The sequence below is a fragment of the Alligator sinensis genome, unplaced genomic scaffold, assembly GCF_000455745.1.
Source record: "Alligator sinensis unplaced genomic scaffold, ASM45574v1 scaffold131_1, whole genome shotgun sequence".
Classification (NCBI taxonomy): domain Eukaryota; kingdom Metazoa; phylum Chordata; order Crocodylia; family Alligatoridae; genus Alligator; species Alligator sinensis.
In genome coordinates this window covers 4,630,048-4,645,602 of record NW_005841830.1, presented here as the reverse complement: position 1 = coordinate 4,645,602, position 15,555 = coordinate 4,630,048, and the positions used below count along the sequence as shown (strand labels likewise).

The 15,555-nt window shown below is 41.8% G+C and overlaps 1 protein-coding gene across 4 annotated transcripts in view; it reads left to right on the top strand.

Annotated features, from left to right (window-relative positions):
* Positions 1-15,555, top strand: part of TTC7A (tetratricopeptide repeat domain 7A) — a 321,743-nt gene that overhangs the window by 195,036 nt on the left and 111,152 nt on the right. For all 4 annotated transcript variants that reach the window (XM_025203549.1, XM_025203451.1, XM_014520074.2 and 1 more), the window contains 3 exons: positions 1,247-1,363; positions 5,218-5,315; positions 12,545-12,679. In XM_025203549.1, coding sequence (XP_025059334.1) covers positions 1,247-1,363; positions 5,218-5,315; positions 12,545-12,679 — 350 coding nt within the window. The remainder of the gene's footprint in view (positions 1-1,246; positions 1,364-5,217; positions 5,316-12,544; positions 12,680-15,555) is intronic.

Genomic DNA, 15,555 nt, shown 5'->3' with positions numbered 1-15,555 from the left:
TGTCATGCCTCTGGTAGGCTGGCTACGGCTGGGGCTGTCTACCCTGGGGGGTGCGCAGGCAGGGTCCGGGGCCCTCCCGTGCGAACTCCGCGCTAACTCACACGCCGGCAGAGAAGCGTGCCTGTTTGCGCAGCCTGTTCGCGTGGCTCCCTGCGGGGCTGGGCGAAGTAGGGGCCTGGGCGGGGCTTGACCCGGCCCGGCTCCACTCAGCCGCCTCCTCCCACACACACACTAAGGGATTAGCCCCCTCTCTCCACGGGCCCCGCTTACCCCGGCTGTGCTGGGGGTCGCACAGCCGGGGTATATATCAAAATATGATAAAACATATTTTATCTTATTGTCTTACTATGTATATGTGTGTGATTTTTGCATGACGTAGCTGTCATACTGAGTTAATTAAAAAGTATTTCTTCCGTGACTTAAGGGTAGATTTCATTGAGAAAACAAGGAACTTTATTCAGTATATCTGCAAAAATCAAAGAATGGTATATGGAAGAAAGTGCAAAATTCCATTCCAGCAGCAGCTGGTAGATGCTGTCACTATTAAATATCTCCTATAAGTTCCCTTTGAGCTAATTACACTGCATTTCAACAGTTTGTGAAAGAATAAGAATAGTACATGCTTTTACACTAGCTAAGACAAAAATATAAAAGGGCTATCAGTCTTTTTGCATAGAACACAAGATTACCAGCTAAGGTAAGGAAGAAGGGTTTCCCTCTTGCAGGTATTATTTCATAATGGGCTAGGTGTATCGTAGGTTATTTTACATCCTTGTGCTTTGCCTTTCTCTGAAATGCATGCTGTATAGCGCGTGCAATAGTCACACCAAACTAGAGAGGCCATTGGTGTTGGCAGTCTGTGCGTCATGGTAATTCTTTCTGGGTTAGTTGGCTTGTTTGTTTTTTAAGCAGCTTAAAATAAAGCCAGATATGGCATGTGTTTATAACATTTACTAGTTTTGTAACATGATGTTTTTAATAATGTTTTGCTAGTCTTATCATGCCAGTTTGCCTGTGGTTGAGGACTATTTGTCGACTCTCTCATTTCCTGTGTGATATCAAGATTGAACTAAAGAAACGATGCTTTAATTCCAGTTAAGCTATTTTTTTCCCTCCAGCCAGAAGTAAGAAGCAGGTGAACATGCTGTCTGTTGAGACCCAGTCAGTGACAGTGGAGCTCTGTACCACATGTACCAGACCTTGATAAAGTCTATGTGGTTTATTTGTGTTGTTGTTTGTTTTTTAGCTTACTCTTCACCAAAGTAAAGCTGCAGTTGGCATATAAAGGACCTGAAGAGGCTCTGGTGACTTGTAGACACATGCTGCACACATGGCAGATGGTATATAATGTTTCACAACACAGGTAGGTTTTCCCTGCAGCCTTGACCCATTTGATTTTTGAAATGGTGATGTCTTAAAGATATTGGAGTTGCTCTGCAAAAATAGGATAGATAGCACAGTTTTGTTTTATTTTATTAATATATAGAAAAACAAAAGCACTGAATATAATTCCAGCCATCCAAAAAGGAAGAGTTTGAAGTAAAAAATGCATGCACACACTTCTTTGACAAGGTTTCTAAAAACAAGTGCTGAAACATAGATATCTAAATATGTACTTAGGTGTCTAACCGTGAGCTGATTTTTTTTCCAAAAAGTTGACCACCTAGCAGCTCCTTACTCAGTTCACCGTAGAGTACAGACAGATAAAAAGGTTGTATACCTCTAGTTCTCATTGTATCTTATAATTCAACTGTTGGGTTGTGTGATTCACTAGCAATACAAATGAAGCAAAAAAACCATACCACCTTTTAACTCTACTTCCTCCGGTGCCAAAGTTAGTGTGAGTTAACTCATTTATATCACTACAGGCTTATGCAGATATAGCATTTAGATTGTAGGCATAGATATATGCAGATATAGCATTCAGAATGGTAGGGCCTTGGCACACATTGCTGTAGGATGAGATTAAAGTTTAATTGCGCCATCAATGGTAACCTGACCACATGTTAAAGCCAGTTGGTTGCATGATAACAGCACACATGCCACAAAGATATTGTGTAACATTGTGGCTCATGTGTATTGCAGCTTAAATTGAACATGTGACACATTGGAGCTGACCCATGACAGGTCCTGAGTCTCAGCTGAGTGTAGAGATCTGCATGGGGCAGCCCCAGGGTCTGGGGGACAGTCCTCCCTTGCCACCCAATCAGTGGTCTGGGGGCAGCACCAGGTCCTGGACCTAGCACTTCCACCCAGTCTCGGAGGCAGATTGAGGAAGCCAGTGAAGGACACCATAGGCCCAGCATCGGGGAGTGTATCTCTGATCTCAGGCTCACTGTGCCCCAGACCTGTTAAAAACAAGTGCGCCTCTGGGAGCCTGAACTGTATACCCACCTTTTTAAGTTTCCAAGCACCTATGAAAACAGCATCTGGGAGTTCCCAGCTCCTTAGGTGCCTGTGCCCCACACCATGGGTCCCAGCACCTCAGGAGCTTTAAAGAGTGCACTTGTAGTTGGACTGAAGCTGTGCTTCTTAAAAATTCCTGGACCTTGGACCCAGACAGTAGGGAGAAGCTAGCCAGTCTCTGGTTCCCTGTGCCCAAGGAGCTTTAAAGAGAGTACTGAGGCAGTTTTCCTACTGGGGACTTGAAAGCCTGTGCCTGGCAGTTCTGGCCAGGGTGCAGGGGATAGGAGATTACTGGCAAGATTTAAATTCCCCAGCCAGAGAAGCCCTTCAGCTCCCCTCAACCCCAACCTGGGGAGCCTCTAATTCCCCCATGTATGGCAGCCCATCCAGAGCTGCCAGGCATGGGATTTTGACAATCAGCTGATTGTTGGCTCTGGCCCAGACCACTGGACCTGATTTGAGTGCCCAGCCACGCACATGTGGCATGACAGGAGGTACAGTTGTTGGGATGTGGGATAAATCCCGTTGCACCATTCAGTGAATGTGTGCCAGGGGCCTTAGGGTTGGGCAGTGTACTTGAAAACAAAATCATGTTAGCAATTGCTAAAAGACTGTATTTCCTCTGTATTTCCATATGCTTCATAAAAATCAATGCTGTATGCACATAATTACATCAGGCGATACATGCATCTTCCTTGAGGGATTCTTAGAAAATGTTTGTTGGTTTGGCTAAGCAGCAGTGAAAATAAACTAGAAATAATTTTGATTATTTCATGTCATGCACCAAGAAGTCATCTGCTAGAATTAATCTCTACAAGCCTGAACCCTTTTACTAGGGCTGTGCGAAACAGCGGCATTCTACTTCAACATCTGTTTTGACGGAACAGTGTTTCGTTTAGAGTTTTGTTTCATTTTGAAAGCATTGTTCTGTTCCGTTTTGTCGAAATGGTTTCGCTGTTTTGATGCTGTTTCAACATTTCACCCATAGGCTATAATGGGGAAACATGAAACAGCCTGTAACTTTGTCATTTCTTGCCTGATTCTGATGAAATTTTCAAGGATGGTAGCCCCTTCTGAGGGGAGGGCATGAAGCCTGCCAAATTTCAAGGAGATGGGTGCAGGGGTTTCTAGGAAACTGCACCTCAGGCTGCTGACAAGCAGGAGCTGGGGAGCAGGAGCAGTGTCCTGTGATCCGGCAGGCAGATTGGGGGCCCGCACCCCTGGGAGAAGTCCGGCAGAGCCCCCACAGCCCTCCCAGGGGTGCGGGTGGATACCCGATCTGCCTGCCAGATCACAGGACACTGCTCCTGCCACCTGTGACCCAGCACTGAGGAACTGAGCCTGGCTGGGGGAAGCACGCAGATCTGAGAGGACATGCCCCCTGGGAAGAGCCCAGTGCAGCCCCCCAGGCATGGCCGTCCCGGGGTATGCATAGCAGCAAGAGCCACACCCTCCCGTCCCACACCTACTTACAGTACCCTCCACTTTGCTCCCTGCTGCAGATGCCCCAGGAGTGGCAGACGCCACCTGCCTGCAACCACTGGGCTGCGCTGTGCCCCTCCCCCTGCCCCTTCCCTTATGGACTTACCTCGCATATAACGAATTTTGGGTGTAAAAAGGGTCATCGCATAAGAGCGAACCTGCATAAAGTGACGGAAACCTGTATTATATTTCCTCTGAAATAAGAATCCTACATCCCCCTGCAGTTGTGATGCTTCCGCAAGCTGTGACTAATGCACACGTGGAACATAAGCACCAAAGTCTTTTTGTGGATCTAGCCCTGTTTTCTGTCTCTCTGGAAGGCCCTAGCTGAGGGCAAGTGTCTGTGAAAAACAAAACAAAACAAGAGGCTGAAGAATCCTCCTTATATAATACTTTTTTGAAAGAGCTTTTAGCTTCTTCCTCTGTTCAGGCAGTACATAGGTGGAAGGGGAGGTGTTAATCCCCTTGAAATCAAGCAATTATCACCTACTACATTGGTGCTAATTGGTGTATTCTAAGGGAACAGTCACAACATTTGCTCTGAACCAGATCCTCATGCTAGCAACAAGTCCAAATAATTGCAGAAAAGATGATCTCCATGTTCCCTATCGGGGGCACTGGGTGGTCTGTTTTAACTTTGCGACAGTAGATCCTCTGGTCCTGGCTTTCTGTATGCTGACCTTCCCCTCCTTTCCCCTCCCAGTGGGACTAAAACCTCATCAAATAAATTAGTAATGTTAAAGAAGTGTTAGACCAGTTTATGCATCCTCCTGCCTGCGTAGAGCTCATTCCCAAAGTGTTAAATGATGTTTCAAAGCTATACAGCAAGCTAGAACTCTTGGTTCCAAAATGATACTTTTTATTAGACCAACTGGATAATGGCAAGAAAATTGTCCTTTTATGCAAGCTTTCGGGATCAAAGTCCATTCGTTAGGCTCTGGGAAAAGTGTAGCTGGTACAAGATGGTAAAAAGTCCCCATAGGTAGGAAATAAACTTCATTTTTGCACAGAGGGAGTTGAAGATGGAAGTCTGTCCCTCTGGGTCCATGAGTGTCTTTGAGCTGTGTTGAGTAGCTCTTTGATGTGTTGATCAGGTAGAATTCCTTCCCTGGAGGTGTCAGATGGCAGGCAGGGAGGCAAAACAACTTCCTTGTTTCAAAGCTACCAATTTTAAGACTTAACTTTGCAAAAACAACAGAACTTTTCCTCCCAATGCATTTGAACAATCACTCAAAAGGTTTGAATTTAATGGGATTGTTGTGCACTTTGAGAATTTATTGCTTTCTCTAATCTGCAAGTGATAATCTAACATGTTTTTTTTCCTTACAGTGGTTCTGAGAAGGAGAGCAGTGTGACAGAAGTGCCAGTGAGCAAAAAACATAATGGGATACATCTCACTCTCCCTGATGCTCATGATACTGACTCTGGTGAGGAAAATAAAATTTCTGTTCTCCCAAAAACACAGTTTCGTGAGGAGAAAAGATGGCAGCTATTAGTGATCACATCACTGGACCTTTTATGTAATTCTAGACAAGTCATTTCATACAATTTGCTCCTCTGTAACAGTTGTTACAGGTTTTTCCCTTTCTTTTGTAAAATTCTTTGAGATTATCAATAAGATTTATCATTATTACTGTTGATAGTGGTGATGTTTTACAAAAAGTACCTGCAAGTGACACTTTGAGACTTTCAAGATGTTCTAAATACAACACTCAGACATTTGATTTTTCATTATGCCCAACATAGAGTTCATTGAACATGAGTGTATGAAAACCAGTCATTCTAATAAACTTCACAAACATTCCTTGGGTAACAAGCAGGGGCTATGAGCCCCATGAGGTCACCTATACATGCATTTAATCTCTGCAGGTGCCTATACATGAGCACAGGCTGCTCCAATGTGCTGTAATTATAGTTCGTCAGAGCAGACTCAAGCAGATCTCGGAGCTGCTCTAATTAAAGCAGCCCACCCCCCCGGCCACATATATAGACACCCTGAAATTTCTAAAGGGGGAAGTTATATAAAGATCCTGAAGTTCCTGCCCCATACACATAGCATATTGTTACATATTTTGCATATTGTAATGCAAACCACTGGAAAATGTATAGGAGAAATTCTATTTCCTAGGGCTGGGGAGGTAATGAACATTTAGAACCAACAGTTTATGGAAAATAATTTTCTAGTTTCTCTGTATCTTTTTCCAATAGATACATTTTTGGGATTGTTTTCACGCCACAACTGTTAACAGCAATAGAAAATGTGGCTGGGTAAGAGTTAATTTATAATGACAGTTAGGCCTTGAGGCTGTTGAGTAACTTCAGTGGGAACTGCTGCTACTCCCCACAATCTAGGACAGGGCATACAAATTTAGTGGTTGGTGATCACAATGGCCAATGTTATGTGGTGATATGGTCCAGCTTCTGCTGTTGATGGGGTGAATTGACAGAGAGGGATTGTTAGCCCTGCTAGTTTGAAGTTGGTCAGAAGGCAGGGTAGCTCCACCATTTATAGACTAACTAAATGAGAGATGGGGAGAGAGACATTTACAGGAAGCACTGCAAAGGGAACCTCACAGAGTTTTGAATCCATTGTGCATCTTTTCCCACAAAGGGGAAATTCAAACCCAAGCATTTAGGGAAAAAATAAGCAAATATTTATTATACAATAAATATTGCTTTATTATACATTTACTTTATTATACACTAAGTTTACAACATAATAGGATATAAAATACCAGAAACATAAAAGTTAACTGTGGAAGGAGGGAAAATGGAAATTTGTGTTGCTGACCTATGATATAATCATGGAGCTTGGGATATTTGGTATTTCTCTTAAAGCTTAAGCTACCACAGTCAGCTGACTATATGAAAATCTCCCCTTTTTTTTTTTTTTTTCTTTTCTTAAGGTAAGTTTTTTTTCATGGTTGTAGAGGGCTGGAACCTGGACTCTGAAAGTTCAAAAATTGCACCCCCAAAAAAAAATCCAAGGGGGGAGGCGGGAGTGTGTGTGTATGTATGTGTATGTTTAGAAATCTTATTATTTTAGGTTCTCGTGATCTTGAACATTGAGGGTTGGCTAAACTGTGTTCTCATTTGGAGGGGAAGATACTTTTGGAGAAAAATAGCTACCTACCTTCAGTCGTCATGTCCAATCCCCAATTATCCAAATGCTATCTTTAATACACACCTCTCCACCATGATTCTGGAAAGACAATGTGGCAAAGTTGGGCACATGAACCTTTAATTTGCTGAGTTCATTGGGACTGCTCATGTTTGCAGCATTGAGTTCTTAGTATATTTTTTTGAAGTTATAATCTTATCAATTCTGTGCCCGTCTCTATATGCCTCTCTTAAACTGTTTTTTTCCATATCCTTGCAATATCCCCTGCTATAATAAATTCCATTGTTTGTGTGGATCAGTATTTTCTAGTTCATATTTGTCTTACAGGATGTATTAGGTCAAATTCAGCAGTAATGTAATAGAAATGGTTTCTACGCCAAATGAGTAACAAGGGGGTTGAATGTTCTGTCATTTGTGCATCCTTTTCAAGAATGGACTTTTTACTGTAAGGCAGTAGAGTTCAGAAGATGGGGAGAAAGGCCCAAAATCTGAAAAGCTTCAGCATAAGGGTGGGTAGACCCTCCTCCTCACTGCTATGTGTGAGTTAGTCTTAAGGCTAACATAAAAACAAGTTACAGAAGTTGACACATGAATAGTTTTTTAGGGACTGGAACAGGGTGAAATAGGATCATGATTATGTATCTTAGAGGCAAAATACAGTTTGGACCCCAGGTTCTATTTCTAGCTCTGCCACTGACTTGGCATATGGCTTTAGACAAGTCACTTTTTTGCTGAAATGTTTAAATTTCCCATGCCTTGGTTTTTGACCCAAAAACCTTGCCTGACTTTACCCCCTGGACTCTCAGCTGTAACTGCTGCTTACCACTACATGGAAGGAGCTGGGATTTAGGAATGTTCTGGATCCAGCTCAGTTTTCCACCTAGAAATCCCAGATTATCAAGGACAGAGGGATGGCTAAGCCACACCATCACAAGAGATGGTGGAAGCTTCTTGGAACCTTTAGCAGCCAGTATAATTTAGCAGCCTTCACACTTTTACTACTTGGACATAAGACTCTGACCCTGTGCAAAATGGCATAAGGCTCAAGGGCAAAGTGAGTTTTAAGACAGCATTTTACACGTATGTAATGACTTGCACTGCATCTGGTATGGCAGTAGCCAACTAGTCTGTTCCTCTACTCCCTCCGAAGTCCAAATTTCACAACTAATGGTGCCTGGAGGCTGCTCTTGTTCCCATTATGATAGTAGGGATGGGATTGATGTTAAAAGGACCTAATTTTCTCCATATGCCCTAGATGCAGGGGGTGCCAGCTACTTTGGCAGAGCAGTTCCAAAGGTCTAGAGTAGTGGGGCTCAACCTTAGCCCCATAGATCAGATCCTGCAGGTGGGGTCAATCCACAGGCTGGATCCAGCATGGGCTCACTGTGGAGGGTCAGTCAGCAGGTGCCATCAGGCATGCCAAAGCAGTATTGAACCCTAGATGCAGCGTGACCCTGTGTGCTGGTACACATGATGGTGTCATCTAGCCTGTGGCACTCCCCAAGAGTCCAGAAATTTGGCAACCCTCAGTGTTCAAGATCAAGAACTCAGTTTAGCCAACCCTCAACCTTCAAGATTTTTCAGGGGAGTGGTGGCACTGTTAATGCTGCAGTTCTGGAAACAATAAATGCTACCACCCCTCCCCCCCTGCCAAATTTCCAGACTTGTGAGAAGTATATGGGCCAGATGACACAACTCAGTGGGCTAGAGGTTGCATATCACTGGTCTAGAGCTTTCCAAGGTCTTCTCCTTTGCAAGCTCCTTGGGGTTGCTGTGTGGAGAAGGGAAGGGAGGCAACTGGGCTCAGTGCCCTGGGTTAGGTCCCTTTAGGTGTGGTGGAAGATGACCTTGGCAGGTCCTGCTCTCAGTCCTACCTCCTCAGTTGCTGAGAGCTTTGAGAAAGGAGTTTTGATTCCAGATAGTAATGGAGCTGGCTCTGGTTTCCTCCCAAAAGTCCCCCGAAGGTACTCTGCCATAGAGCTGTAATGTTCAGACATTTTGTAATCTCTGGCATCTTCACTGCAGGGAGGATTATTCAGATGATGTTTGACACCATCCTATTTTTCAATAGGATTATTCTAGGCTGGAATCTTAGTTTTGCTGTTAGGAAGATTAACTTCCCTTTGTTTTCTTTAGCTTTTCCTGTGTAAATCAGAGCTCTCGACTCAATTCACTGATATCAGTCTTGCTGTTTTATGTGTGTTTTTTCTGATTTGAGCTTATCTTATAATTCTCTTGGCCAAATTGCTTTAGAATAGGGCTCTGTGTTGCTGGTAGATAGTATATTGAAGTTCCTTTCCACTCTAATACCAGTCTGTGGTACCAACCGAGGGGGGATTTTCACGGACACAAAAATATTAAACTTGGTTCTGGTCTTAAAAACATATTTCACAACCAATTTAGATACAAGTATGAGACTGGCATGAGCTCATCATGGTGAAAAGAGTCTTGTTATTTTTATGATACTTCCTCCAAATCTGTGGAAAGGTTACTGCAAAATGTGGTTTAGTTTATGCTTTAATGAAGCTGTTATAAAAGAGAGACAATCTATACTGAATAACTAATAGGTGTGATTGTGTCTTATCCCAGCATTTGCATATATTTGGAGGCACAGAATTAAAGTTCTGTGGTATAATTTTTGGACGTGTTAACTTCAGTCTTTACATTTCTTTTGAAGAGGACAGTTTGCATTTCCACAGACTTCTGGCTAAGGTCCAGGCAATATCAGCTTAATGGGTGGATATTTCCTCTACTTGGAGACCATTTCCTAGACGTGCAAAGGAAAGGTCTCTGGGATCTTTGGCTTCTACGATGCACTAACTTGGTTAAATTTGTTTTTGTGGAAGAGAGAACAAAAGTAAGTGGAAAAGAAATCAAATGCCAACAGCATATTAGATACAAAGAGCCTTGGGCTTTAAGGTCCTGAGCAACTTCAGCGCCCTCTAGGTGCAAGGTACATTGAAGACCTCAGCGGGTGGCAGAATCAAGCCGAAGAGCCATATACTTTTATGTTATTTGAAACTATCCAATTAATAAGTAGCAGGGGTAGAGTGAAAGATAACTTCTGTTTCTTGGAGTCCGCTTCGTAACACTTTGTGCAAAGTCTGCTTTGATGGATGCTTTACCAGCATAGATGCTTTACCAGCATGTGTCTCAGCTTGCAGTTCTTCAGAGCACAGAAAATTGCACTATGGCAGTACCTGGCTTGTCTCGGAGGGAGACTAGGGTTTCGCTAGCCTCTGGGATTTGAATGAGACTCACTTGCCTGTCCAGCTACATAAAATCAGAGCAGTTCCATGTGTCATGGTACTGGTACCTATGGCTTCAAATAACATGGCTCCAAGAAAATTCTAAAGAGAGAGTCTTAGAAAATAACTAGACTTGAATTTTGTTTTCAAAACATTGTTATAATGTGAGGATGGGCCCTAAAATAACCTGAATAGAGTACAGAGCCAAAAAAGGAAAGATAATATGTACTCTTTCTTTAGGATTTAGGAGGAATTTTCTCAGCCTAAAATGTTCTTGGGTCACATGTGCAGCAATGTAAACTTCTTTTCTGAGGAAATTCTCCCGGGCCCCCTCTGGATCACTGAGCAGAGTGCCTCTTAAAAACTATTTAATTTTTACTAACTTAAAAAAAATGGACTAAAACTTCCTTAAGGCACATTTCAGAGGAATCTTGTGCCTGCTAAATAGGGGAGGCAAGGACTTCTGCAAAGTAAACCACGGCCAAAAACTGATGTGTTAAAAGACACTGTTTAATAAAATAAATTCTCTGAACAAAGCTGAACAGCTTTTACTGTAGAGTTAAAGCTGTAATTGCTGCTTTACTGCATTGTCATCTCTTGGAACATTAGACAAGGAATGTCTTTGAAAAATATGTAGGAACTTAAAGCATGCATCTAGGAAGAGAACATTTACATTTTCAAAGTGAGTCATGGGAGGTGCATGCACCAAGAGCATTATAAAGCTGTTTTGAAGTTTGGCTGCTTAAAATGAATGACATTTGTTAGCAGTGAAATAATGGGAGAATATGCCCTATAACTACTCAAGCCTTTCAGCTGTCTCCAGATATTCAGATTATCTCACTGGCAGGTTATGTAAAAGCTATGGCCAAATTCTGGCCTGTGCTTCACCAGGTGCCTTAGAAAGCAAAGGGGTGTAGAAGGAATCAAAACTCGTGGAAGAGGTGATATCTTTTATTAAACCACCTAGATATTTGCGAACAAATTATTGTATAAGGGATGTAGAGACATCTTACACCCCTCCCATCCTGGAATATCCACACAGCACTAAGGCAGGGATTCCAAGTGGGCGCTCATGTCAGCACTAGGTAAGGCGGGGTGTCAGGCTGATTCACTTGCTGGTATTGCACAGCCCCGAAGAGGGTTGTGGTTAGCCATTGTGTGGAGGGCACTCCTCCTTCCTTTTAAAGATAGCAGTGTATGATGCCCTCCCATAGGCTCCTTAGGTAGTTGTCCCCTCTGTTGCTTGGAGCCTTTCTAACCTTAAACTGGTAGATAACTCTTAAGTAACCACCACAAAGCCTAGGCGGTTCCAACAGAGAGAGACAAGATTAACTTTTAGGATCTGGTGATCTCCTGGGTCAACACATTAAAGAACGATGCCAGTCAGGGCTATGGCTTCTGTTGCAGCTGCTCTTTAGAGAGTGATCATCCTCCTTAACTCATTTTTGTCTTCTACATTTATTTATTAGCCGTAACCTAAGAAGATTAAAACCAAACTTTGGCTTTGGATCATTTCTCTTTCCTTCCACTTACTTCATAACCTTTACTTTGGTTAGTGCATCCTGTTACTCCCCAGTACCCATGTGCACCAGGTTGGTGGCTTGATTCTGCTCCTACCGTGCTTTGGAAGCCAATGAGAGCTCTCTGTGTGCCTGTCCTTAAAAAACAGTGTTTGACAGGAGATTATATTCTCAGAGTTGGGAATGTTAAATCCATTATAGTTATGTACATGTTACCATATCTGGCCACCACCAAGTTAATGTAGTTCAAGTTTTGTACTTGGCGTGCTAAGGTTAAATGAATAACCAAGTCATCCTCTAAACCAGTAGCATGATACTGCTGCCAATTGAAATTTTCATGCCATGAATTGTACTAACCAAATTAATGGGTCATGTTTTGTAGCTGTTTTACAGTTTATTTATCTGTCAGATGACTGGCAAATCTTGTTAGCATACATTTGGGATGAAAATTCTGATTTCCAGATCAGCCAAATAGGGTTGCTAGGATTGGATGGATGCTGAGCAGACTTTTTTGAAAACAGTGTCAGCCTCCTAATCCATTTGAACTGTAGCAGCCTGTGAATTAATCTAGAAGTCTTCCCAATAAAAATATTTTTGAAAAAGCCCAGAGATACAGAGTCTGATTCAGCACTCAGTTACCTCAGAGTTAAGTGAAGGTACAGTGGCATAAAGTTGATATTGTAAAGTGGGAAACCGGACTTTGTCTTTACTTGGCCAAGAGAAAATGATGGATTATGAATTCATTGGGTTTTTTGGCTCTTTTTAAGGCTCCCAGCGAGCCTCTTCTATTGCAGCTTCCAGACTGGAGCAGGCCATGTCTGAAGTAACTATGCAGAGTACTGCCATGAAGCAAGGACCTATGCAACTATGGACAACTCTTGAGCAAATTTGGCTACAAGCTGGTAAGTCCCAGTGTGTGTGTACCACGTAGACCTTGAGAGAGAGAGAAAGCAACATCTACCAGAAATGTCTGCAAATATTCCACAGAGATTGTGCCTTTGTAACTTTGTCTGAGAGCCTTTTGCAAAGGCTGCCCCATGCCATCAACGATGATTCTTATGATTCCCATTAAGCTTAAATAGAAACGGGAGGAGATATTTTCTCTTTCCATTTTCTGAGTTAAGCAACTGTAATGCAATGCTAACCACATGCTTCTTGTGTTTCAAATACAAAGGAAACAACCCTTGCTAATATATGAAAGAAGTCTTGGGTTTGCATAGAGCAAAGTGAATGCTGTCAAACGGATCCTCAGGTGATGAAAATTATCGTGGATGCCATGATCGATTCAGCTGTGACAATTTACACCAGCAGGGAATCCAGTGTTCTCAGTTTACATACCTGAAGCCCCATTCAGTTGAGAGAGAGAGAGATATAAAAAACATTTTTAAACAAGTATTTTTTTATTTGAATACTCCAGATTTAATATTTGACAAGTGTTCAGCTTTTTTTCTCTCCATCTTACTATGGAAAACTTTTCAGCCCTTCCACAGAGATCTTTTTACAAGAAGGTTATGAGGGAATTATTTATATTATAAACATGTCTGTTGGTGAGAGCAGTCTCATTTTGCCATTCAGTTCTACATATGACAGAAATCATAGGAGAAAAGCATATACTTAATGTTCTTTTAATATGAAGGGTTCAATCTTTGCTGAGTCTTAAGTAAAAATGATTAAACAAGCAAGGAAAAGACAATCCTTTCTTTGTTTATCTTTGGCTTGCTTTGAATCTTCCAAGGACAGACAGGTTATCTGTCAGCTTGAGAGACAGTGACATAAAGAAATCTTGAAAGAGTTGAGAGTGTGCTGTGAAAAAACTCCGTAAATTAGGGTTGACCTCAGAATTCCTGAATGGATTATTTAAGGTTGTCAGCAAGAGTGATATTCTGTCGGTCACTCCTTGTGTTATTGGCCAGATTGTCAGGGTCAATTGAAAATTCCTACCCCGTAAATCTATTCTTGAAGATGCAACTTTTTCTACAGATCCTTAAGCCTATAATTTTGTGCCTGCAGTTGAAGGTAGAACAAATAAAAAGCAGTCCTTTTGCAGACTGGCTGAGAATATGGCATTTTGTATGCAGTACTATCTTGCAAAGTCTCATTTAGCTAATCTGCACAGGTTATTTCTCACATAAAATCTGGCCCCGCTTTTCAGCAAAGATTTAATAGATGTTCCTGCACAAGGTATCCTCTGGTTAAGACTTCCGTACTGGCAGAAAATATAATGTGTTGTATTAACTGCACTGCTAAATATGAAAACTTGTTTAGAAAGAATGAACATGGAACCTTATGTGATGCATTGTCCTTTGTTTTGGTAATGCTAGTTCATTTATTCACCTGTTCAGAAATGTAAGTAATCTGCAGCAGGCCTTTTAGGCAGTAGTGAGAAATAGTGAGGTTCTGTCAATGTATACAACTTATTCACGTTTTTTTTGCGGAGGAAGATATGGGCAGCAAAGGTTTAGCTTATCTTACTGTGCCAAGAAATCTTGTTTCTGTTCTTCATCCTGCAGAGTGCTTTAGGTAGCTTAGGTCTTTAGTGCACTGTGGAAAAAAAAAAAAAGATAGTGTTAAAGATACTGGCTTACAGTTAGTACTTGCTATGACATTTGTTATGCTTGCTTTTCAGTGCCAGTTTTTGAGTGCCATTATAGAGGTGTATCAAATTACTTTGTTTAGGATTTCCTTTTACATGCTTCAAATTTGCTGTCTTGCTTTGTACTCTTCCTTATCGTGTGTTTATGTATGTATCTGCTTATTCTTCTTTGAGTCAGAGTTTTGATGGTTTCTGCATTATATGCCATGATCAGGAGGTTTCTAATTTCATTAGCAAAGTTAGTTATTACTGGGAGGCCAGTTACTGGAGGTCAATTAATGAGCTCTTTGTGATGCACACATAAAAGACTTCCTTTTATTATTTATTATGGAATTCAGTGAGTTTTGATATTTTGAGAGATGAGAAAGCAGGCGTGTGCTTGGATAGTTTCAAACAGAGTCCAGTGACTGATGGACACAGCAAGCAGTTGTTGAAAGTTCTTCCCAGAAAATAAATAACTCCTTCAAAGAAATCCAGCTCTATGACACCTGTGCAAGACCACAAGCAAAACGTTATCCCTTGAGATTTCCAAACCTTCCTGGAACCAGTCCACTCCAAAACAATAAGGCTTGATAAGTAATAGTTAAGTTACTAGTTAATAGTAAAAATGTGTACCATTCCATATTTCATTAAACTATTCACTGTAAGAAGTAGCTAGTGTTCAATTTAACATACTGACACCTAGCTTACCTCACCATTCATTGACGCATGCTGGTACACTGTAATTTTCTGTGTATATTTTTATAAAGAAGACACTTATCCTGTGCATAGGAAAGAATGGAGTCAGTCTCTTGATTCATAACCAACCAATACAGATACGCGAACTATTGTTAGCACTTCTAGCAGTCCTCATAAAGAAAAATCAGAGACTTGCTTTGTAAGCCTGTTCTGTAGTAAAAGGTGGGTTAGCCGAGCTCGCTAACAGAAGAAGAATGTTACAACTACGTTAACCAGAGCAAAACAACTGAAGGATAAGCAGACCCTAAAAGACCACCTCCTATGGCACAATGCACACTACTGTTAAAAACTCTCCTGGCAAAATGTAGCCATCTACCCCAGACAGCCCAAGATAAGGCTCCACAATCTGTTCTCTTTGCACACCAGAGCAAGGTTAGGAAGCCACTCCTTATGTCTGATGTGTCCATTTGTAAGCTTTTTCTGGCAGCGATACTTAATGCTCAGCAG